This window comes from Acromyrmex echinatior, chromosome 2 (assembly GCF_024713525.1).
Source record: "Acromyrmex echinatior isolate Ae372 chromosome 2, ASM2471352v2, whole genome shotgun sequence".
Lineage (NCBI taxonomy): Eukaryota > Metazoa > Arthropoda > Insecta > Hymenoptera > Formicidae > Acromyrmex > Acromyrmex echinatior.
Window position 1 is genome coordinate 252,523 of NC_141853.1, and position 27,653 is coordinate 280,175.

A 27,653-nucleotide genomic window follows, 5' to 3' on the forward strand; every position below is an offset into this window, starting at 1 on the left:
GGTTAAATTCGCGAAGTTTGTCGCATGATTTATATGGGAAAATTCCGTGTCGGTTTTGTGGGACAGAGCTCAGTATCTCTCTCGATTGATTTCAGAATCGCTATTCAATTATATCTCACGTTTGGATTTCGTTACGAATGAATATGCATGCTTTGCATCGCGGCATTCTGATATTCCATCTCCTGTAATTCGACAATATTTCCTGAAGAATGACGAAGTTTGCTTCCAGATCGGTGAAGTTACTTTATGATATCGTATCCCATTGCAAAAAACTGCATTGTCTTTAATTAATAATAATTTATTTATCTTTGACATGATTTAAGCCTTATCTGTTAATTTTAAAATTAAAAAGCTACTTTTATATATATATATATGTCTCGTATATGTATAATGGTTAGTAAAATATATACACAATTTTATGAGTTACATATGATATTTGTACGACGATATGCGTAAATTGTATGTCTTAGGAAACTTTATAAGATTCTATTTACATAAGTACTGTGATCGATATTGATTTGAATTATTTGGCAAATGTTTCGACCATAATGTTGTAAAATCTAATTGAATTCTTCGGAAAGTCAATATTTAGAATCTAGCTTTTAAGAAATACATGAAATTGAAATTAATTCTAAGATTAGAGGCTGTATAAATCTGGGCTCTCGTACGTAGAAAGGCAATCGTATAAATAAGTTATACTATTAAAACTTCCAAATTGGAGTGTGGATGTAAATAGCGATCAGCATATTACTTGAAACTTTAAATCCAACTTGTGTTGCAATTTTATGTATACTACTTTATTATATTTTCTAATACGGAGAGAATATAGAATATTCTCTTCCTACTCTTCTTTTTCTCCCCTTGCATATATAATACTTTCATAAATATATTTTATAAAGTATTTTTTTTCGGGTAAGATATAATTCTCTCTGAATATGACATATGTGTCTCACAAAACAATAATATATTATATCAAAAAAGAGTAGTCATTATTTTTATACGAATAGATATAACTCATTTTAAAATTTACAGGAAACTATTTGTAACCTTTTTCAACATTATTAAGCTTCAAATATCCCATGTAGAAAATAGCAAACAGCTCTTTAAAATTATTTATAGTCTGGATATGATTATTTACGTATCTTTATTAATTATAAGTAACTATGCATGTGTGTACTCTACAATATACACTGGGATGGTCTATTAAAATCGAATTGTGTCAATTTCAAGTTTGCTCGTTGATTATTATCGGACCACGTTACGAGCGTGTCATGCTACTTTAAAGTTCGCGTCGCGATTCGGTGAACGGCCCGCGAGCCGTGTACGTTACTACGTAGTGCGCATCCCCAGGGCAGGGAGCGAGTAAGAGAGAAAGAGAAGGGATGGTAGGAGGGTAGAAAGAGCCGCGCGTGCAAGATATATACAGCGTATGTCGCGGTAGCATCGTCGTTGGTTCGTGAGCACAGTGGGGTCGGGTGGAAAAAGTTGGGTGAAACTTGAAGGAGAAGCGGAGAAGGAAGCGCGCAGGATATATGCGGAGGAAAGGGTGGCACGCGCTGCGCGGGCGAAGCGGAGAATCGGAATGAAAGGAGGGAAAAGGGGGAGGGGTAGAATCTGGAAAGAAGAGGGAAGTTCGGCAGAGACGCGCCGTAGGCAACACATCGTCGGGTTACTACTGGTAAACGTGGAAGCGCCGAAGGTGATCGCGACCGGGGTTGAATAGTGGTAGTAGCCAGTAGTAACTACGTTGGTAGTGGTGACGGCGATATGGTAGTGGTGCCGATAGTAGAACCGTAGTGGTGGATCGGCGTGTCCCGACGCGCGCCGGGAAAGTTTCGTCGAGAAACGCGGAGTGTGAGAACGCGCGGCGGTGGCGGCGGTGGCGGCGGCGGTGGCGGCGGCGGCGGTGGTGGCGGCAGCGGCAGTGACGGCGAGCGAGAAAGAGGGCCAGGGAGAAAGTTGGGGGTGAGTCGCGCGCGGGGGTGAGAGGCGCGGGATAGAGTTTGGAGCGAGAGTCCGGAGGACGACGGCAACGCGATGCGGAGGCAAGGTTTTCGTCTCCAGTTCCCGCTAAGCGGCCGACAGGTTTGGAACGAGCGTGCGGGCTACGGTGTACGCTCGCGCGACACGCGGGCTAGCGTGTTTCATCCCCCCGTCTTGTATATGTGTGTACATATACATATATATAATATATATATATATATATATATATATATATAATATATATATAATATATATATATATATATAGGGTACATTATATATATATATATATATATATAAAAAGATACATAGCGTGCGCGTAGCGTAGTGGCGGTTGTTGCGCTAAGGGAGGACGACGATACACGTGGCCACGCGCTATCAACGTTCGGACGGCCTACCGTCCGTGGTGACCGGCGTGGGACAGTCGGGGGATGGTCGCGCGGATACACGCGTGCTACCGCGGCGGTCGAGTTCACGCGTGGCACTACGGCCGCGGAAGACCGCGAGCGAGCGAGCGAGGTCGACGAGCGCGCGGCCACCCTCCTCCCACCGCGCGGGTCCACGTCACCTCTTCTCCTTCTTCGGTGCGTTCTCTTCCTCCTCTTCTTCCTTCTCCACCTTCGCCGGCTCTTACTCTCGTTACTTCGTCTCTCTCTTCCTCATGTTCTCTACCCCTAGTGAGATATTGATTTCCCTTAGCTGACTCCCACGAGGGCAGGCGGCAGGCAGCCAGGTACGGCTACCGTGCCACGAGTAGACAGCTTCCGACAATCAGAAAGAAATCATCGTATGCACTTTGCTGATTTATGTTGAACGGACGTAGCGTTTCGTCCATCTTCGTTTTACTATTTGGCGTGATGGAACTCGCGTGTTTCCAATTCTAGCTCTCGATTTGTACAAGGGCACTTTTCCAAACATCAGCCACGTGCTTCGTTCATCCGCTCGCGCTATTGTTTCTTAAGATTTCCGTTTGAATCCATTATAGTGATAGGAATATGGTCGAATGCGCTAGAAATAGACTCCAAAGATATAATCAGCCATTTAATTTATATAATTACGCATCAATAGTTAGAAATACAAACAGAAATTTCATTATTTATTGATGATTTATAAATACGTGATAAATTATTTATCGTATTATCTGTATATATTGAATATTACACATTAAAATAGCTGTTGTATGTAATAATTGTTAGATTATCTATTATTTTTGCATTATTCATTCCCGACTAATCTTTAAAAATATCATTCCAAAATAGTCTCTCGTAATTAGCAAGAGAGACGAGTTAAATATTCAACTCGCTGTTCATCCGAGAATATTAGTTTCTTCCCAACTATCCCCGCCGCTTCGTGAGTAAACGCTCTCGCGTAGCTGTTGTTTGATAATCTGTAGATGTTTCGACAAAGTTTCGCGAAGTGCGCGGCCATGTTGGTGCCTGCGCATTGGTGCCGGCACCGACGAATTCGCGAATGACATGAAACTTTTTTATTTACCGCGTTCGTGCTTACACACAGAGACAGACAAAGGGTGAATAGGGAAGGGGGTGGCTCGGCCGCGCGGAAGGAACCGTTTCCCCTACTCGAAGTCTACCTACCTCATATATAATCGCTGAACCCCTATCCCCACCCCCGGCCGCCGCCACCGCCGTCGCCGCCGCCGCCGCCGCCGCCTGCCGTTATCCAGCAAAGTTTTCCGGAGATCCTGGAAACTGCGAGAAACGACGAGGGTGAAGAGGGGTCGTGCGCTTGACGGAGGGGAGAAGCGACGATCGCTCACCACCCCCGTGCACTCTCGCTAGCATCCCTTTTCAGCGGATTCTAACCTAGTAACGAGTTTTGCTCTGTCGGTAACGCCAGGACGCGTGCCAGCGATAAACGTGTCGCGTGCTGCGCTGACGGAAGGGATGAGTAAAGTGGAGCACGACGCTAGATATGATTGCCGCGAGATGACTTGTCGTAATCGCGCGTATCCTGCGTTCTAGTTCACCAAGATGTGCGGGACGTGACAGCGTGTAAATCGCGCGGATAGTTTGGCGCATCACGGAGTTTAATCAAGACGTTTGAGGTATGAATTATTCGTCTGTATTAGAAGTAACGCTTAAGTCGGCTGAATAAAGATTTTTTTATACGCGGAATATACACTATATACGTCGTGTCTTGCCTAACTTGAGGTTGTTCTCTTCGTGTCACGTGTACCTTCCCGCTGATATCTGCTTGAGTAGCTTGAGAACTGTTTGTGAACAAGTTTCGGCAATATTTCGCATACAATGGAATTTTATTTCTTTTTTAACTTAAGCTTCGTAAGTTTTTAGCAACGCGATATAGACGTTTCTCGTGTGTTTGAACATTTGTAGTTTTCAGTACTGTACACATCATTAAACTGAATGAATTCTAATTCACTAATTTTTTAAATTATTTCCAATAACTTTACTTTGTAAATTCTCGTTTATTGTCGAATTGAAATACGAATAATGACACAAGTATAGCCTAGAGTGGCTTTAGAACTGCTTGGACGATTACGATTTTATGCTGGAGCAAGCCAGGTCAGCTGATCGTCTGCTGGCCTGACTATATAACGATGCTTGTTGTGAGAGTATCAACGCTTTTGATTATCGGGATTCTGTGCGCGCAGACTCAATGCGAGATTAATCCTCCGCGAGGGAACCCCTTTCACTACAAACTTGCCAATACCAATCCGTCGCACGTTCGAAAGTTTCGCGAGCGTCGAAAACTTTTGCACCTCTTCTTTAACTGAGTGAATTCTGTCGGAAACCAAAAACTCTAATTGACATCGCACGATCAACTACCTAGTTTGACGTAAAGAAAAAGAAAACAATTGTAAATTGACCGCCAATTTAGAGGTTGATATTAGAGCTTTTATTGTAAAATTCTGTACTTTATTTACATAAAACTTACTTTTACGATGAATTTTACGTAGATTTTTCATGACTTTTTAATATTCTCATGTTTATAACGTGAAAATGCGTATTGTAACCATGGTTGCCATCTTTTGATTAATGTTCCATTGGAGATCAACAGTTTTCCTGTTTCGCAGATTTTATTAACGAAATTGTTCCTTTTCGAAATTAGAATAAAAGTAACGCACTTAACAAAAAGGGCTACCAAAATTTAAAGCAGTTAGTCTAAGATTTTTTCCGTTTACTTCTCTACTCGAAATTCCTTTGAAAAGTCGGAGTCTCCGGCTGAAAATCAAAAAGATGGCAACCGTAATTGTAACGTTTATAATGTAAAAATGACATTATTGTCGGTTCATCTTTAATTCTTCATGATCACATCTCTTGAAAGTTCCATAATAGTTAAAATGACCTTAGAATGCGTTTTGATTGCTGTATTTACACGTTTTCGTTTTTTAAAATAAAAAAATTATTGAACATACATTAAATATTAGAACATAGAAATACGAGTATGGTAGCTTTATAAAAATTTTAATATATTTTAAAAAATCGCGAAAGTAAAGTATGAATTTTTTTTACTAAAAAAAATTCTAACTTTTTTAATTTTTAATTTTTGTGATAAAAATTTATTAAATTTGTATTATTATTTTAGCTACACTCTATATATAGACACTTTCAGAAAAAATAGTTCGCAATAATTCCCAAAGGGGTACCTATTTATTCTGAGAAATGAAGGAAGTAACTTTTAGAAAAAAAGTATGAAATTATTATATAAAAGATTTATTATTAAACGGTAAACTTGATTCCTACCGTTTTTTCGTCTTTAAAATTTTTCCCATGGTATATATGCGTTTTCAGATGGCCATTGGTAACATGTAACACTTTCGACAATTCCAAAAAATTGTTTGAGATTTGTTTTCGGATATATTATCAAAGATTCGATTCGATTTGACCTCATAAATGCTTAGTTCGCACACTGTACTAATAAAAAATATACTAATTAGAGATATAAATCCTCCAAAATTTTTTGCAGTCAAATTAATTCTAATGATTAAGGGGGATTAATATAAATAAAAATAATATTGTGTAATTTTTCGAACAACTTATAAATTATCTTTATGTCGAGATAGATATTTTTACATGTGGAAACTTACAAAATGGTTAATATTAGAAAATGGCTCATATTGTATATCTTTTTTATTGTTTTGTCTCATTGTTAAGCTCCCATTGCATTTACGCTGTGGACCACTTCATTCACGCGGGATATTACGAAAAGTCTGCGCTCTTTGCTCTCGCGTAAGAGACGTCATAAGCAATGTTCCGATTGCGTTTGGTAGCGCGTGTGACGATGGCTCGATGCATGGCGAGGCAGAGAGGTACTAATTAAGCCGACTCCCATGGTGTAATTCCGCGTTGTCGGTATTGTGCTTCGAATTCCAAGTGGCTGTTGGCTGGATGCTTTTGGAATCTCTCGGAGCGTGGTCCGAGGCTTTTCAACTCCAATTCCATGGCGCGTGCATCTTGTTCTTAACATCGTCTTCGACGTCGTTATTGACATTTACATCGCAATCCTTGTCATTTTCTGTTATTCCTCAACGTCTCAGAAGAGCATAAGTTATACCTTAATTTCACATTGTTTCATACATTGTTTATGCAAACACCGGGGATGTAGTATCTCGGGTAAGTTTTATATTTCGTTCTGTCGCGATTCTTTTGTTTTCTCTCTTCATATTGTGTGTTATAATATGCACAATAGCGCATCACGGAAAGGGCCCTTAATTACATGTGAAATGTCAACATTTTTTAGTTATGTTGAAAGTTTTATATATATAATATACATATATAAAACTTGTGCAAGCTTTTGCATCACAAATTACCTCTTCGCATTACATTAACATGTTGTAGAAGAAGTTATTATTTATATCAATAGATCAGGCTTATACATTTACATTAATTCAAAAACTATCTTAACATTTGCTTGAAATTATTACGTACACAGAGCGATACTTTCACGTTCATCAGTGCTGTTGACTTTGCTATTTTAAATTTGATATTCGAAATTTTCATTGATATTTATATGTGAGTGTATATGTATGTATGTGCACGCGTGTATGTGTGAATGTGTGTCTCAGTGTCAATAAAGTACATTTTAAAAATGATAGACATTATAAAAAACATACAATTACATACAGGATAAATACTAATATCTGAATTTCTTATAAAATAATATATATATATATATATGTTTACTACAAATAGTAATAACGGTAAAAATAACAAGTAGCATTCTATTCTTGCAAAAACTATTTTGAATACAAGCCATATTTCTCTTCTTATTCCATTTTGGTCCAGCGTACGATAACATGCTGTAATAGGAGATGGGCTAAGAGGGATGAGAGGATGAACTTAATAGGACAAGGATGGGATTTGAATTTAAATAATGCATTCTCGTTCCAGCTGTATAGCTTATGAAATCTCGACGTATAAATAAAACTTACTCTTTATTCTTTTATACTATTACATCAGACAATATTATAATATTTAGATAATTTTATATCGATATGACTTGAAAAAAGTTTAACGTCTGAATCGATTCGATGAAAAAATAATGTATGTGAAATTTTTTCTGACGAAGACAAACTTAATCTTTGTTATTCTTTCGGAATTTTGTACCTTTACTTACAAAGCAGTTACGAAACGGATACCCGTGAGGAAAGTTGGAATCCCGTCGTTGAATCGACATATTTCTTTATGAGCTGCAGTCAACCATTGGTCCCTCTTTTTTATAGTTCCTATTTCTTTTCTCCATCTTCTGTATCCGATGAATGTCGCTTCAGAAGTTCGGAACGTCGAAACTTCACCAGAGCGCAATCTTTCGTGCCGTATATTCTGCTGTCGCGCGATGGAAAGTATGAATCTGTCACAGTCATCCGCATCTTTTGGACAGTTCCCTCGAGTAGATCTCTATTTTCAACAATAATATGCTCGCACGCGTGTCCATTTATTACGAGCGGAATATTTTTACGGCGGCTTTTTGCCGCCAAACATGCGAATGGAAAGTCTGAGTCATTAAAGTCTTTGTTTGCCGGAAGAACTGACGTTTTGGAATGAGCGATAGCGACGATATCTCAAGTTACGATATCCGCCCGGTAGTCGTTGTCGTGCTGACTCTCGGCGAAAAGACTCGAGATCGTCGAGAAGTTGCGGATGCCAGGACAGACGAATGGGAAGTAACGGAGAGCCAATCGTGCGGCTATAATAGCCACGCAAAACTAGTCGGAGAAGTATTGGCACGAGGGGGGGGAGGGGAGGGGAGGGCATCGGATGCCCGATCGACCGAGACTCTAAGTTTGCGTCTGCATAGTCAAGATTCGTAAAAAAAAGAGGAAAAAAAAAGAAAGAGTACAAATCTTGAAGATATTTCTTATTATTTATGATTAATCGATGATCACGTTCCAATGTAATTTATAAATGAAACACCGGAGGTCGCACGAATAAAAATGAATCATACGCTTGGAAAACAAGAAAAAAAATATTTGTTCCAAAGAGCATAAAGTAAAAAGCGCATATATCTCATATTTCGCACGAATAATCCTTTACTTTTTTTATATTACGTTTTGACTTTATTGATTTGTTTGTAAACGAATTTGTCATCGTTTTCATATAGCTATCGATAATCTAGTAGCATGAGCGTGCACAGAATTGTAATAAACAATTTGTTGTTGATTTACGACTTTTATAATATACATTACAAAAGATAAAAAATATATAAACAGAATCACGAACAAAACTAGATATGTTTTACCACAACAATGTGTTTGCACAAATAACATAAATATATTTATTCACGTGCTTATTTTTAATATTTTAATATTTATTATATATAATAAATTTATTATATATAGGTATAATATAAATTTACTGTATATTATAAATTATGGAATGAATGGTTTTGTTTAAATATGTATTTGGAAATTTAACTACATATAGATCTAAAGATAATTTTGTTTAAATTATCAAACTATTTATATAAGACGTTCAAGTTGATTGCTAGAATGTTAAAGTTTTTTGCAGAATTGTCATCAACGTTTAAGTATTCCACATAGTCATTTTCATTGTCTAACAAAATAATTTTCCAATTTTTAAGTACATTAACGTTCTTTCCGTAGATATGACTGCTCTAAAATGCGTATGCAAATTTAATAGTATTTAATCCAATAGATTTAAGGCTAAATTTATTGATATACTTTATTTGATATACTATTTAAGTTCGAAAGTCTGTTGTGGAGAGTTCAATTGTTATAAATTTTTTATTATCGAATAACGTTCAGTTGAAACGATGATTTCGATAACCGTTCTCAGTCTCGGCTTCTCACTCTCACAGACTCGCAGCATCGGCGTCAGCCCACCGCCGCGGCGAGAGTGGGGAAGTTTACGTCGTAAACTTCGGGTCTTAAGGGTGGAATTATAGTTCGGCGGAGCGAGCGCTGCGCTACGCAGTTGTTACCACGACGAGCGCTTTAAAAGTTGGTCCTGGCTCTTCGTGTTCGAGGGGGTGGGTGCAGGGAAGTGGATTCCGGGGGAATGGGGAACGCGGGAGGATGTGAAAGGAGCGAGAAGGGGGTGGAGACGCGGTTAAGTTGCCAGGAAACTTTGGTAAAACTGAAAAGTTAATTTCGTCGTGTTAAATTACTCGAGCGCCCGGGCATTAAACTTGCAAAAGTTGGTCGGATGACTGAAATACGTATCCTCCCTCTTCTCTTCTCTTCTTCTTCTCCTTATTTCCCTTCTTTTCTTCTTTGCTTTTGCTTTTGCTAACTGATCTAAGACGCGAAAAGATAGTGATTTGATTGCTTGCTTCGGATTGGAATATTGTATATAAGAAGAAATAAGGCAAAACTACAAAATGTAAACTTTTTAATGCTAAATTTAAATATTCATTATTTTATGAGCGAATCTAAAATTAGCTAGATATTAATCTGAAAATAATGATTTTGGACCATCAAAATAATTCTGTATATCGGACACTCGAACTGTTTGCGATTTTGACTAGAATTAGTTAAAATTTTTTATAGCATCATCATCATGTTGAGTGTCCTGTAATAATTATTTCTATGATCTAACATAATTATTTTAGATCTATATGTATTTAAATTTTTAGATATATTAGATATTTTAACAAAATCATCTTTTCGTGTATATTTCATTTCAACCTTTATCATATGTAAAGGAAGGTCATTTGGGTCTGTGCTCGATTTTGAATATCCGCTCTCAGCGAAAAAATGACGCTCACAACTTAGCTAGTGTGTCCGATGAATACACCTAATATTCGAATAAATGAATAAAAAATAAATTAAAATATTCATTCGAATACATTTCTTTTTTATTCGTTAAGAAACGAATAAATATTTTTTCATTCCATTTGAATGAATATTTTTTAAATATGATTACGAATATTTTCATTTTGTATTCACTTTTACTCTGTATTATCTGCTTGAAAGCCTACAAGAGAAAACAGAAATCTTTAAAAACAATGACTACGATTACACTATGCGCTTATACGATGGGCGTCCTTGTTTAACCTATAAATTAAACAAAGACATTTTTATTGAGAATAAATAATATATCTCGGAATTTAATGTTCACAGAGCATAATGATATCCTACCGTCGCATCCAAGATATCCTATAAAATATTTATAACATTATTGTCATATAACCGGAATTATATCGAAATATGTATGGCGCTCTATCAAATTGATAGATTTATAAATAAAAAATGTATATCTTTCTAAAATATTTTTCAAAATTTTTAAGTTTCCTTTATAAAATTTGAATATTATGACAAAAATAAATAAAAATTCATTTCTTTACTTAAAATCATCAAAGTACCGGTTATAGTTAAGAGATAACGATTGCTTATTGAAGCTTTTTTTCCAGTTTATATTTTGTTTGAATGAATATGAATACTTGTTAAATATTCATAGTTTTTCGTGAATAAATATTTTTTTGAAAACTCAAAATTTTGAATAAATATATGATCACATTTTTTTTATGTGAAGATTTAGAATAAATACAATTTGGAGATCAATTACAAATTTTTGTATTCATCAGATATACTAGTTTTCACCTTATCCCACCTCACAACTTCTTTCAAGAGCAGAACAGCGCGCCCGTACTCACTGTTTTCAAAATATTCGTAATTTAAAAAATCAACTGGACACACAAATGATCCCCCGTTTACACGGGGATATAATTGAATATTCTTTAGATTAAATTTCTTCATTTTTGTATTAATTTTTAAAAGATTAAAATGTGTAATTACTCAATTAGTTTATGTTTTATTATTGTTTGTACATCAATCATATGAACATTTGTATTTGATTAAATATATTTGTATTTGATTAAATAAATTAAATAAATACATAAATACATTACATTAATTCTAGGTTGAATTAATTTGCTGTATGCAATTCTAGGTTATTGTACACAATGATATTATATGACACTTCTTTGAAAAATTAATAATATTTAAATTATAAACGCAACGTAGAAATAAAAGAAAGTTTTGGATACGTTTTAAAAAATAAATAAACAAATTATAATTATATATAATAAAATTTCAATTAAAGATATTAACATTTCGATTTTAAGTAAATTGTATACTTTTCGAGAAGTTTCTAATTTGTAGATAAGTTGGAATAATGTTTAAAATTTGCAAATAACTTTTCATGATATTTTTGTTGCGTAAAGTTCAAGTAGACTAAAAAGTTTATAGAAAAGTTTGTTTGGTAGTTTGAAAAGATTTTGTATAAAATCTTTTACGAAACAGCTGATGTTTAATATATTTAAAGTTTTATGTTTAAATACTTATTAAAATAAACTCTATTACGAAGTGGCATGCCTTGTAAAATCTGCTAAGCGAATCCATTGTGGACGTGATCGATCACTTTATTTAATTCTCGGGTCGCGTTCCAATTCGGTTGAAGTTCAGAAGAGTACGATCGTAACAGGCGATGCACGTTTATGGCAAATCGATTGACAGGAAATAGGAAGAAGCGGAAAGAGTTGAGATATCGTTTTGCAAAAATCTACTTATTCGTGTGATTTATTGTTTATGCAGTGAATTTTTTATTGAAAGATCGTTGATAATTCATGAATTCATCGATATGTGAATTGGAACGTAGAATCATGCAACGGTAACGTAGTTTGCAAATATGCTTAATTCTGAAAACACCAAAATATATTTTAGCAATAAAACTGTGAAAAAGTGAATTAAAGAGAAAATAATTACGAATAATAATTATACAATCTTGAGTTGAAAATAATTTTAAGTCAATTTATGTTTGGCAAATTTTTTTTATATTATAGACTCGATTGCTAATATATTTAATATTAAAAATTATTATAAAGTAGATTTATTTACGTCATGAGGGAAGTCTTAAAAAACTTATAAAGAACATAAAGTAATTCAGTAAATATGCATGCGCGACTAATATACTGCCGACTTGGATATATTATAAATTCTTCTTAGAAACTTTTTATTTGTAATAAGCTTTGTTGATTTCACATATCAAGGACAACTAATTAGAGTTATATGTATGCATTATGGCTGAATGCGTCTAATCGATCGGCACGAGCGGTCGTTGCGACTCGGTGATCAAAGCTGATAATATTTGCGGCGTATCTACTATGAATTGCACCAAAATTAATCCTAACATATTCACTGCATCAATTCTATAACTACGTGATATCCTGTTATATATATTTTAACCATTAAACTGAAAGAATGATTGAAATTGAAATCATGCAGGCATCGTTCGAACTATTTCCGCAGTCATAAATTATGTTACGTCGATAGTAAGTAAATTGATTATATACATATATTCAAGATGTAAAATTTCATTGTCATAAGCAGTTTTTTATTTTATATAACTGTAGATTACATGTGCGGAAAAAAAAAATATATATATATATACATATATACATATATACATATATATATATATATATATATATATATATATATATATATATATTAATGGACGCGGTTTTGTAACAATAAGTTGCGTGTAACGAATGTAAGATAAGCTAATTAATGGTTATAAATTTTGTGTTGTTATCACGCGATGAACGGTGTGGTGGTTTTGGTACAGTTGAAAGGACATTCTTGCTTTTTTTCGCTGACGATTTAGTCAGTAAGGTCACGGTCGTAATCCTCGTCGACATCATACATGTGGTTGCAGCCAGCAAAATATATGTCTGGTATGTGTATGTGCGTGCGCGCGACGCGGCGCGTGCGTAAACACGCGAGAGAGAACAAACTTTCGCGACGAGGAGTGAGCTATCACATCCCCGCATACACGAGGATTTTACGGAGATATGTTTCCGCGCGTGGATTTTTACGGAACTTGGGAGTCGGTTCTGGAAAGATTCTTTTTTACGAATCTGTATCAAATATTTAATGTACTTTCGAGAATTAAAAATATAAACTTCGGCAAAATTTACTTAGAGTTATCATATTTGAGGAGAATATTAAGAACATTAAAAATATACAGAATGAGAAATTTGAAAAATGAGCTTGAAGTGTAAGCGGGAATATTTATGTACACTCAGTTTTTACAGTTGATAATTTTTGTTACTTGTAGAAATGATTTCGATTACATTTATTCTTGTATAATGGTAGACTCATTATTCCATTTACCGGTATGTTTCCATATTCTGTAGAACGGTTCGGCCGACAATTTTATAGCTTATCTAACAACCACGAAAGTCCGGACGTCCGATATTTGGATAATCGGAGTTTGTATGTAGCAAAATCACGGTCGCGATTGTAGTGGTAAGAGCATGCGCGACCCGAGCTCTGTCTCCCTTTCGAGTCGATCGCCCGTCCTTGTCTCGGAAAACTTTCCTGTGATGAGCTTTGTTGGTCGTTTCCCCAGCAGGACGGAAAAGTTAAATGCGAAAGTTTTATCCGATATCCAGTGCCTCTGCGCGTCTGGAAAAAGGTATCTACGCACATGGATATCGTTCGGCTTGGTCGCGTGATTACAATAGCGTTTGCTTTCAACATCCTCCATATTTATAAATAAAATTCGTACAGTGATATGATTCACGACGCAAGATATCAATATGATACATTTTAATTTAAAACCATGCACTTTTCCAGATATTTCTCTTTGATAACACAAAGAATATAATGAAAATTTATCGAATTCCGTAATTAAAAGAGGAAACTCTAAATCTTGAATTACGGATTTCGCAGAAATAACTGATAATAAGAGCTAGATTCCTATTTAATTACTCGATATGTTGAAACGTTTTATACAAAAGTCGAAGAAACCATCTGCAGAGCCACTGCTTGCGCTAGCAGTTATACATTGAAAAAAATTACTATATCTTAATAAATATTTCTTTGAATATTTGTAAGTAAAAACATTTACTGAATGTTAACATATATTTATTCGATACAAGATTCATTAATATGATTTAACTATTGTTTTTTTCATTGAGTAAATATTTATTTATTGTAAATTATTTGTAAGTAATTGTTTTTACTTACAAATATTAAAAAAATATATTTATTAAGATATAGTACATTTTTTTTAGTTTCATAACCCATATAGCAACATTGCAACTTTGCAGCAATGTTGTTGCAAGTCTCTGTATGCGTAGGAAATAATCAAATTGTTGCAGATTTGTAATTGTAAAGTGCGGATTTGTCTGTTAACAGAATGGCGTCCAGGAAAACAAGACAGAATCACTCGATACAGCATCTGCTCGAGTTACCCTCGAATCGGGAGTCGAAATTATCGCGGTTTCCCGTGAAGGAGCATACTCAACTGCCGCCGTCCATGCCAACCCCTCGCCAAGTTCCGGTGACCGTGTTGCATCCCTCTCCGAAAAAGGTAAGTAGAACACGAATAATCCGCGGATAATCCGCGACAACAATCGTAGGAACAGCATACAATCTCTGAAATCCGCGTGTACAATTCGCGCACACAGTCGGGCGATATCATCACGTCTGAGACGACGTTGGCGATATTCTAAAACCGTACAAATGATCGAGCTTAATAATAGAACGTCGAAGAAAAAGATCGCCCTACTTTTTAAGAGCGACATGATTATCCCGCGCGGAGAATAATCGTTGAGGCATTAGCTCATCGAGCATATTGAGTTGAGAAATATTAAGTGATTCTCTCCAAAGAATTTTCTCGTGCGATAATGTGAAATATCTTTTACGCGTCATCACGAAAGCCGATCTGTTTTTTACTAGTTTTATATTTTTTATATATCGCGAAATTTTATATGTACTAGACGGAAAAGTAAATTTTTGTTAATTATAATAATAATTTAAATCTGCTAAATAAGAAATAATTTTTTTAAATGAATTAAATCTAATATATAATGTTTAAAAATGCCAATAAAGAGCCGACACTGGATGTTATACATGTATTTATTATATTTTTTATGTAATTATATAGTGAAATTTAATAAAAAAAGAAGTCATAATGATAATCATTGTCATAACAAAAGAATTTCGATTTTTTTTAAGGTCATTTTCAATACCTACATTATGAAATTTTTAAATATTACATATAAAATTGTCCTATCTAATACAGTTTAATTTTGATTTGAACTATTACCAATATTGATAGCAATGCCCTTGTGATTCAATAAAGTCTAAAACATTAGTATACATACAGTTAGCAATTATTAAGTTGTCATGTTATGCAAAATGTAAGGACTTATATCAATTATTACTAACAATATGTATAACTGTAACTAATACTAATAAGAAATTATAAATCAATAATACTGATCATTATGTTAAATACATAATAAAGACTTACATATATGTGATTATGTAATAACAAGTATTTGAAAAATTTATTTAATGATTCTATTTAATAATAGAACGTCGAAGTTTATTTAAAATAATCTACAAAAATATGAAAATTAGAAGAAAAGAAGGAGATATTTTTCGATTATTTTGAATTGTTATTTGCATATAGAATATTAATCTTATTTATAATCTTATCTTTGGCTTTTTTTATTTTGCATCTATTAGGAAGTTGCGAAACGAGGCCGCAACGTAAAAAGATGAGATCTGCGCGGAACGTAAAACGAAACGATTGTAACGGCATAAACTGCTGACGTTTCACATTGTCACGGTAGCTTTTTTTATCGATCATTTCGTACATGGGACATTGTTATTACTCGTATAAATGTCGACGCAAGCTTGAATCCGTGACGCGCAGCGGAAGAGATAATTTTCAACTTTATCACTGCCATATTGGCGGCCTTGTAGTCTCGTTAAAAGTGCTTTTAATCTTATGTAATAAATTGAGCCAAAATTGAACATATTAGAAAAAAATAAGTATAATAAATAAAATTAGTGTATAATCTAACATTTTTACATTATCTATTTTTAAATAAAATATCTTTAACTGAATTTATTTTAACTGTAACCTACATTAAAATGACGTTGTTTAATATATAATACACACAGATTTACAGGGTGTTTGGAAAATAATGATAAATTTTTCATATAGGAGTAGAATGGACTAAACTGAGAAGAAAATTTCTCTATCATTTTGTGATTTTCGCAATAATTAATTGCTAAAAATTGCTGAAAATTGATCTTCAATAATTTTTTACTCAAATACTATCAACTTTATAGAAAAACTGCAAGAGACGAAAATTGTTTATTTTCTTCTCATAAAGCTCTAAGAATTTTTTCAGAATTTTTAATCAACTTTTTAATACTGTATTTTCTCATTTTTCAACATGAGAAAGTGCGGTATTAAAAAATTCTGAAAAAGTTCTAAAAAAAATTCTTAGAGCTCTATTGAGAAAATTTCAAAATGATAGAGGAATTTTCTTCTCAGTTTAGTCCATTCTGCCTCTATGAAAGATTTATCATTACTTTTCAAACACCCTGTGTGCGTGCGTGCGCGCGCGTGTGTGTGTATGTGTTGATGATAAGTTTATATATTATTTTGAAAGGAAGAAAGATAGAGTGTAAATTATTTAATTCTTACCGTTAAGGTCGCGTCACTAGTATTCGAGCAATTTCTGTTCGTGCAAGTTTTTTTGAGTCTTTCGATAATTATAAACTATACTACATTTTATTATTTTCCAAAAAGAAATTTCATTATTCATTCTAGAAAGTTGAAAGTATGTTAGTGAATTTTTATAGATTTTTTTGAATCATTCTAAATAGGTGAAGAAAATGGACGGATTCTAAAGACCCATTTTTGGACGGATGAGGCAAATTGTACTTTGTATTATAAGGGTAAAGAAAATTAGAAAATTTATGAATATGAAAATAAATTAAATATTTTCAAAAGATATCCATATTATTACATTTCGAGTTGTAGTTCATTGTACGGTTATACAAATGCATATAAATGTATGATGATTTTATTATCTTTATTCAGATTTATAACACACACAAATAGCTATATATATCTGCATTTTAATTTCTGTGCTGTTGTTATGATTCAATATAACTGATTTCAGAATTAATTAATTTGTTTATATCCTTTTTTTTCATAAAAGATCTATAATTGAATATTTTTTTTAATTTTTAATTTTGTAATGCAATATTAGAATTATAATTATTGTCTTACTAATTGATTACTGTCAATGCACATTATTATATAATATTATACGTATATAAATTCGTAGATTTACACTGAGAGAAAAGTGTTTAGTATTTGTGACTATAATTTGATATTTATCATAATTATGATTATTCTGTTATGACGTTAGTAATAATAGTTATATTTATAATTCTATAGAAAAAATATATAGTTATACCGAATAGGACTATAAATTATAATTATTATTGTTAAATATCATAATTTAATTGCAATTATAATTTATAGTTATTTTTGGTGCCAAGTATCTATGTAATATAGGATAACCTCATATAGCACATCTAGCTTTGCGATTTTTTTCTTTAGTTTATATTTTTATTATAAATATATATTTATTTGACAAAACTATTAATTTGGTTTAAATATCTTTTCTTTAATTTAGTAAATGTTTATTCACTAAGTTTAGATTTACTTATTAGTATTATTTAAATAAATATGTATTATATAAAATTTAGTAAATTTGGTAAATATTTAGTTTAGATGACACCTCTCCGATTTTAATGTCTTTTAGATATATTGTAAGGGAGAGTGCCCTGAGTGATTTCCCACAAGAATTAAATGGGGATGACATTGGTTTAAGAGATATAGTAAATTAAAGTTCTATAATATATAGAGGATAACATTGGTTTAAGAATATACTTTCATCCCACCCTCCCCCCCTGCTTCGGGACGCATAACTTTCCGAGATTTACTATATTTCTTTGGAAAGTCGTGCGCCCCGAAGCAGGGGGGGAGGGAGGTGGGGTGGAAGTCGCTTCGCATGGAAAGTCGTATGCTATGACTTTATTATGAAACTTTAATTTATTATATCTTAAACTAATGCCGTCCCTTATTTAATTTGTGTTGGGGAATCACTCTCCCCTATAACACATCTAAAGGATATTGAAATCGTGTCACCTAAACTGGATATTTTATATTTACCATAAATTTTCTTCAGTATAAATACTCAATATGATCTAAATATATACTTTCCTCTTTTCGTAAAAAAAAAAATTAGAAACATGGAAAATAAAGTGATGCACAATGTTATTTTTATAAGATTATAAATTTATTAATTATTTACATATTGACATATTTGTTGATATGCAAGAATACAGAAAGAATTATATTTTTCAAACTATTGATTTATCTCTTTATCTACTTATTTCCAAGATGTAGCAGATAAATTAGAAGTTATGATCTGGAATAACAAAAAATATTACAATCAATATGCGTACTTCAGTACGCCTAGGTTAATTATATAATTAATTCTACCTTACAAAATTTTCTCTCTTTTGGTATAATAAAGTGACGATATATTAAGTAGAGTGTTGTAAAATATAATGTAGATTAGTAAAATGAATGAAATACGGAAATTAATAATGGCTATGTTTACACTGTGAATTTAGGCCTCAGCCTATAAGGGAGACCGAGGCTAAGCTAGCATTTAAATTTTAAGTGGCAAAAATATATTTTATGAGATCCCAATTTATATTGTGGATGGTATCTTGTGTATTTTCTTTAACAACGAAGTTTGGTTAGTTTAGGTGCCGCGTTTTTATGTTTAGGTAGTCAAACGTGTTTTCTCAAAAGTAATTTTTGAGATTTCGTTTTTCGAATTACATCATTTTTTGTGTATATGGATAAAATGAAATTGCAAACACTAAAACTTTCTATTGCCATCTTGTAGTCTTATAATCACTCTATAAAACGCTAATAATTATTTGACTAAAATTGTTTACTTTGTTATTGAAAACTGCAATTGAAAAAAAGATGCCCACTTAGCCCCGGTCTCTTCTACCCGAAATTCAACCTAAATTATTTAGGTCCCTTGCTGTAGACACTTGACAGATGATCAGACCTAGCTGTAGATCAGACTTCGGTTTTTGATGATCTGACCTGAAATAGGCCATCTATAACCTAAAATAGGTCGATCTATCATCATTTGTTAATCTCAAATTGACATATAATTTCGTTGGTAATGGAGATACACATATCTCATAAATAAAAAAAGTTTAAAAAATGTTTAAAGGATCATATTCGAAAAATTCAAAGAGTTCGTGTTCAGGCCTCTTATGGTATAAATGTAAATTGGTGCTTAGACACATTATAGGTCAGGCCGCATAGATCTCTCGGTGTAAACGTAGCCTATGTCTTGTTATAGAAAACAATTTTTTATTTATCTATGAAATATTACATCATGACTATCACGTTTCTGTATTTTATTTTACTGACAATAACAGAATAAACATACATTTTGTTTTACTAACAATAACAGAATAAATCAAGTAATAAATTGTATGATGCAATCGAGTACTTCCGACAGACAGCCTGCACAATTTACCAGGGCCAATTCATGCTCACAATGCTCATGAGCATCATTTGTCTTTGTTTAACATTTGAGAAACAACAAGGATGCAATAATTCTTAACTCTCAGTACCCACATCTTAAAAAAGTCCCTATCTACCCACATCCAGGTATTTTAACTCAGCATTTCCTTTTACTTGTATTTCAGATTGCAGTGCATTGATTTTAACTAATTTTGTTTTACTCTGTAGTTTGAAGACTAAAAAAAAAAAAGAATTTTTAGTTAGAAAGTCTAAAATGTTGTAGTACAAAAGATATTTTGCGCTAATAAGTGAAAAGGGATTGGAAAAAAAGGGATCGTCTGAACTATAAAAATCAGGAGGGTTACGCTAACCCTTTGTGGGTACTGAGGATTACGTAACATTGTGAACGTGAATCGCAGTTTAATACTATCTCTTGAATCTGTATAATTACACATAAATAATGAGTAGGACATATGGAGTACTAGATCATATACAGAGTGACCTCATTTTTGGTAGAGCTATAAATATAATTTAATTGTTAATTATAATATAATTTAATAAATAAATTATTATTATTAACATTATAAAGTAATAATCATAATTATGGTATGGTTACAAATAATACCAAAAATTTTTTCTTAATGTACACACCAAAAAATACATATTATATGCAAATAATAATTACTTCAAATATTTTAAAAGTTCATATATCCTCAAATGTATCATGAATTTATCACAAGAATCAAATTTATTCAAAATATATTCGAAATCTTGGTAAGTTTAATACTTTAATCAAGATTTTATCGTATTAAACAAATTAGATTTATTTTTTATTATATAAAATCACTTCTTTGATCAATTTTATAATATTCTTTAAAAGAAAATAAATTCTTGTTTTGAATATATAATAATAAGTTTTTGTAGAATTGTAATAATATATATTTTACAATTATTATCAAGAAAATATTTTTTGTTAAAGATAACCGTTAAAGGACGAAAGTAAATTGAATAATTATTTTTTTTGGCAATAGAATAATATTTTTTTTGTGTATTACGTTATTTTCATATCCCTTATACATATAATTAACAATAACTATTTATTTGCTTTATTTTATATTAAATAGCTAAATGATTTTTTAAATATTTTCTATTATTTTTACTTTAAAATAAAGATAGAATGTACTCACCATCAATAATATTACATTATTAATATTATTAAGTACATTATCTATCTATAACTAGTTATCTATAACTGGCTATGACTAATAGTAATTTTATATCAATATTATTTTCTTTTCTGCTTATGTATAACATGTGTTATATTACATTATATTACATTATATTTTTGAGTAAGAAATTATTTATAATATTAATGTTGTAATGTTATAATATTAATGTTGTAATGTTGCTATTAGCTTGTTTGTGTTTACCGGAGCCTTATCTTGAGTGATTATCGACTCCACTTGCAATTTTATATTATCTGCCGATAAACGAGGTATTCTTAGTTATTCTCTGCTGAGAACATTGCTCGACTGCGTTTCAATCGATAAAGTAAAAGCTGTTACCGACGGAGTAGAACTCTTCTTTAGCGTCACAGGGTCGAACATTTACGAAGAAATTAATTCATTTACATAAACACAAAAGACATAATTTTGATATTTTATTTTAAGTTTTATATTGTTTATTATATTTAAATTATAAATAAAAACAGAAAATTTTATTTAAAATAATTGTTAATTTTATTCAATACTGTAAAGATTTTGTTCGTAAAAAGCAATATTTTTTTATTTTTTACAATATATATTTAAAGTATTATTTAAAATATAATAGTTAGTTTTAAGAAAGCTTTTTTCTTCAAATTGTAGAAAAAGAACTAAAATTATTTTCTTTTCGGAAAGAAGCAAATATGGCAGATCTTACATAAATTTTCCCAACGAATTTTTCTATTCTTAAGAAAGGAATCGAGAAAATCAATGGAAAAATTGGGAAAAAAATGGTTTTTTTCGAAATTTTAAAACTATATATAACGAAAAGCGTAAATGATACCGATGCGCAGAACATTGAACATAATTGCGAGAGATCTGCTACGAAAGTAGGAATGGGCGCTTTACGGGCGTATAATTTGCTATTGAAATCCAGTGAATGGAGGTACAGCAGAAGCGTCTTGAGCATACGCAAGGTGTTGGGCGGGGGCTGAATTTATGATAATTGCATAAATCAGAGCTTTCCTCCACAATAATCATAATCTATTGGGATAGTTGCGCAAAGTTAGCTATTTAGCCGTCGGCAAGAATCAGGAGAAGGAGATCGAGGGGTTGCTTTCCTCGGTCCTGAATAAGATAAACTCCTTGCTGAGATTGAAGCTAAAAGAGAAATCATTCTTGCCTAAAATCATTGTACATGCATTGCTTGGAGAAAAATAATTTTATAATATTTTATTAGTGTGTTAATGTACTCTTATATAGATAGAACTATAAAACATAATTATGAAAACATTTAGAATTATTTTTCTACGTAAAAATTTAAGATGTATAATCATAAAAATCATATGATGAGTATTAAAAATAATTTTCTTGTATGTACGCAAGAGAGAAAAACAAACCTAAATAGATTTTTGAAGATCAATAAGAAGTTGTAGAAGCGACGAAGTTAACAGATGGTGAAACAGAGGGTGCCACCAACAATTTTCTGGAGTTCGAAGGTGCGATTTTGTATTTGAGTTTTAACATCTTTTAAGTTCTGTGATAGAAAGCACAATAAATAATACCTATAAAATATTCTTAATTTGGATAATATTGTAGTATTGAGTAGTAATATAGTCTTTCATTGTTATTCTTAAATTTAAAATTAATATCAAATGGTTTCTTTTAATATAGAGTAAATTTTAAATAATTACAATTTTTTGAAATTGTAGTATAGTTTAATTTTATTCTAATACCTGTTCTTTCTATGAAAATAATACTTTTAAAGAAAAAAATTATGCAAGACTCAAAGTATTCAATTTTAAGCAACTGTCTTTATAATTGATCTGCTGTATTATCTTTTTTTGTGTAATGTAAATCTTTTTTTATTGCAAAACTATATTTCGAATGATTGCATCTCGTGTTACCATCAAAGATTCGGTAATTAATGTCTTATAATATTATAATAAGAAGCGATTAGAGGTCCTACATTGTTTAATACTTTCATAGGAATAAATAACATCCCGAAGTTATCGAAATTAACCTAATATATTCTTTTAGTTATCGGTGAAACGTTAAAATGTCATCAGTCTAATTTCCCGACTATGGGAAATCGACGGCTGACTGTCATTTCGCAATCACTGATGATTTCTTTATTAATGGTACGAATCTTCGTACGAGCGCCACTAGAATATTAATGTTGAAATCTCGTTACCTAAACTTTCATGATCGTTACGGTTATGATTACGATTACGAGCAGTCGTTTCTCTTAAAGGAGAACCCTTATCCTGTGCTATATAATATTTTTTCGATATACGCGAAATAATCTTTTATTCTCAATACCATGATTCGCGTTGCAATTAAGGAGACAATTATATTTATATAGAATTAAATGCTGAATATTTAATAAGGATTTTTGAAGATAAGTTAAATTTTAGATAATACTGATGCCTTATTTACTTTAAATAATATTTAAAATATCACTTGATTTATATATATGTATACATAATAGAAAAAATATGGCTACGAATGAATTCACTGTGACAAAGTAAACAGAATCTGTTTGGGCACACGTTAATCTCAGGGTAAGTTGGAAAACGTGATGTTAAAATACCGGACAACTGGGAGAGCCAACCCCAAATCCGCTTAAGGACGCATATTTATTACTTACGGACGTCTGCTTTATCTCGACCGCTGACTTGCCTTTTCTATGCACGCGGTATTAGTAAAACAATATTTGATTTTATTTCTTACGAATATAATACCGATTGGTGCCATATGTCATACATTTTTATCACCGATCAATTTATTCGAGTCGGAAAAAAAGATTTATAAGAATAAAGAATGCGTATCTTTGCATTATTATATGAAATTTTTTGATATACATTTTTGGATACTTGAATTCCATCATCACCAAGTGTCAGTTGGCTCTATTCTCTGGAAACGTTCTTCTTTGTATTTTGCAAGATACCGTTAGCGACTTTCTCAAGGGAACCTGAAAAGATGAAGCACATTACCCTTTAACTTTGTCGAGCTGTCACGTTGATCGGGGTTGGAACGAACCCTCCAATTCACTCGGTGGGAGTAGCCACGCGGTTGAGTGAATTTTTATGAATGAATGCGCGAGGATACGCAGATCCTTTGGAATGTGCACCCTGTTTTCACCCCTGTACTTATATTTACGACAGTGACTCTCAGTTGAAAATTTTATCAGACGTTTGTAATGAGACGGTCGGGTGAGGCAATTTTTTAAATTAGATGCGCTACTTTAAGGTCGAAATTCCATGTTAAAAATAGACGCTTCCGGAATATTACTTTGATCACTCATGCTCCCTAGTGACACTTTTATCATCTGCTAGATTGCAATAAATAAAAAAGATTTATTTAGCAAATTTTGACCCTAGAATTATTCTAAGTTACATTTTATACATACATATATTTAGAATGAGTTATAATATATTTTTTGTCATGTATATTTTTAATATTTCCTGTTATATGAAAATAATAATTGTGCACCGACACCGCTGTACTCTTTAACTACAAAGCGACTCTTATTTGTTCGAGGGTCTGAGGTTGAAGGTGTTAGCGACAGTACAAAAGAAGACTTCACCCTTCATGCCTAGAGGGGAGTTTATAAAAATCGTGTCAATTAGGCTTCGAGAAAGGAAGACAAGCCGGGATACGGTGCTCGAGAAGTAAGGGCTTTTAATTCTTGTTATAAAAAGATCACTAGCGGACAATTTATTTCTCGAGTGTTAGATATTAAAAAAAAATACATTTTTAAAAATATTTTATAGATACATAGTTTCTTTACTTTCTAAAAAATCGATTTTTTGTGTAAAATTGTCTTTAAAATAATGGTTTGATTATATGATAATGACTATATAATTAAAAACAATTGCTTACAAATGCATTTATTATTTAATATTTACGATATCATTAGAATATTGGCAAGTGTATTCTTTAATTAAATCGATGTTTGACATAAAATTGATTGAACTGTACCTTCTTCTGCAATATTTTAATTTTTAAGATCTAATATTTTAATTATTGAAAAGACTTTGTTTAAATAAAATCTATTTGAAATTAAGTGCAATGTTTAAAATGATTTATTTTTTACTTTATGTATAACAAAAATTTTGTATAATTGAAATATCTTTGCCCCCTTCCTTTTGTTTTTACATTTTTAAGAAAAGATAGCGCTCTAAAGTAATAATAAAAATATAGCAATGGAGTTTGTTCAAGAAGCGCATTGTACATTTCTTAAATGCCCATAAAAAATGGATTTCTTACAAGTAAATTAAGTCAGATGTCTGCACTTGATTTACTTATATTATATATTAATATTTGACGCGGACGTAATTAAAAATGCATTTCTTATGGAATATATGTAACATGCTTATTTTGAATGTGTAGAAATAAAGATGCTATTATATAAGTAATGTTATGTTAAATGTTTCCATCTCACAATGTTAACGTTGAGCGTTCGCGATTATTGCTTCCTTTTTGCGCTTTAATTCCCGCTTGATTGCGCAAGGAAGAGAAATGATTTTACTTCGGGTGGATTTCTCTGTACTTGAATGAAGGTTGTGATTGCGTTCGGTGAAGAAGGGAGAAGCGTCGATCGGCCTAGGTACTGCTCTGGGCGAGGATTAGCCCGTGGGGTATTGTAACGTCGTAAATACACCCCCTTTTTACCCCTCGAGCTTTAAACCCCCTTGTCTCCGCTTGTCTCTCAACATTCAGTAAGTTTGCTGGCTATTCTCGACATTGGTTCTTTCAAACTGTAAAATTATTCTTTCCACGCTGTTTCCTTCCCTCCCTCTATATCTCTTTAATCGCATTTTTAATCAATTAATAATCTTTATGAGTCTCAATTAAATATGAGTTTAATGTGAAAAAATACCTTATTCTGTATTTTTGATTGAATAAGTTTTGAAATAAAAATAAATTTAAATTTGATAAAACGGAAACAAATGTAAATTGTTAAATTTAATTTTGACGCTAGACGTAAATAAAATTTGTTATATTCAATGTCATCCACAAATCATTACGTTTAAATCATTTACGTTTGTTTTTATATTCTAATGGTTTATTTGCTTTTATTGTATTCTGAAATAAGTTCACAATAATATTGCTGATAGAGATTATTCTTGATGTGTAATGAAAGGAAGAAAGCAGAATGTGTGTGTGTGTGTATACATATATATGTATACATACACACGATATTGATAATTGTATTTATTTTTTCAATCTATTTGATAAAAATACTACATTTTATTTTATATTCAATATTTGAATAATTCCTGTGTGAATTAAGAATAATGGCTCGTTTATCGAACGTTGAATTCCCCTTCATGTCTCTGTTATCAAACGCGATCACGGATCATAATTTCAGCAGTGCGCTTACAAGAAGGGGCCGTGTAGTTTTTCGACGAAATAGAGAAAAGATTAGGGAAGGCGCAATTCGAGGAGGCACTTTAGCCAATGTCGTCGTTCCGATACTTACTCGGCATCCCCCGATTCTACGTCCCAAATGATATCTCGGAGCGAAATCCCAGTCGCCGCGCGCGCACGCTTATAGCCAGTAGAAATAGAAAGGGTTCGCGAGGGGCTCCGGAAGGACTGCGGGGTTATAATGAAATATAGCCCCGTTCCGCCTCGTATAAGACTGCATTAAGATTATACGTTGGCGCGCTCCTTGGCGACCGAAGACGGTCGAAATAAACGGGGCGGCGCGGCGCGGCGGTAGGGCCGTGGTGGCTGGCGGCTAAGGGTAAAAGGGGTAAGGGATTCCTCCTACGGTGTTTTAATCAAGCCGGATTTGCTGCGGCAAGCCGTGGCTCCAACTTTCATTTTAGCGAACCCCGCCCTGACAAGCCGTGCACGAACGTTTTCGTCTACTTCCTTTCGTCTCTCTCCCCTATTCCCCTAAGGTCCTATCTGAAGTCCTCTCTCGCGTTCGACAGCACGAGATCTATATGTGTGTTTGCCCGGCATTAAAACGCTATCCCCGTTTTACGGGGACGCGTGATCTTGATCCCGTTTGCCTCCTTAGAAGCTGCGTGATCGGAAAGGGTTGTTTCCCGTAGAAACGTAACAACATGGCGCGCTGCTGGAGCGTAAGAAGTTTATTGCGTTTCTTCTGATGTGATAACATTGTTTAATTCGCTTTTACCATTTTATCACTGTATATGTATTCTATAATAAAATATCTGAAAATTTAGTTAGATACATACATATAGATTTGAAAATAATTTTGTTGGACCAACCAAATATTTATGTAGAAAATTTAAGCATAATGAGCAATGCTGTAAGAAATTTTTATTTTCTATAGCAATCAGCTCGAGCATCTTACATAATTATTTTAGTAGTGCAACAAAATTATTTTTAAATCTAACTAAATTTTTAGTTAGATTTAAACGACTTTAATAAAATTATTCTTTTTATATGATATCGAATATTGCATTATTATTGGCGGAGATAAAAGTCTAATAAAAATGAATTATGTTATGAATATGTTTCCACAGTGTATATCACAGACTTATTGTACATGTTGCGTGCGTACGTCATGTGCGTCCTTGTAACAACGGATGGGTTAG

The 27,653-nt window shown here is 32.7% G+C and overlaps 1 protein-coding gene across 9 annotated transcripts in view; it reads left to right on the forward strand.

Moving 5' to 3' along the window:
- Nucleotides 1-1,448: 1,448 nt before the first annotated feature.
- LOC105148601 (uncharacterized) overlaps nucleotides 1,449-27,653 on the forward strand; it is a 344,598-nt gene continuing 318,393 nt past the window's right edge. For 4 of the 9 annotated variants that reach the window (XM_087402877.1, XM_011060408.2, XM_087402880.1 and 1 more), the window contains exons 1-2: nucleotides 3,607-4,047; nucleotides 14,629-14,803. In XM_087402877.1, the coding sequence (XP_087259003.1) occupies nucleotides 14,630-14,803 (174 nt within the window). In that variant the 5' untranslated portion in view covers nucleotides 3,607-4,047; nucleotide 14,629. Of the gene's footprint in view, nucleotides 1,966-3,594; nucleotides 4,048-14,628; nucleotides 14,804-27,653 lie in introns of those variants that run through there. The other 5 variants (XM_011060409.2, XM_087402884.1, XM_087402879.1 and 2 more) reach the window with 4 other exon arrangements.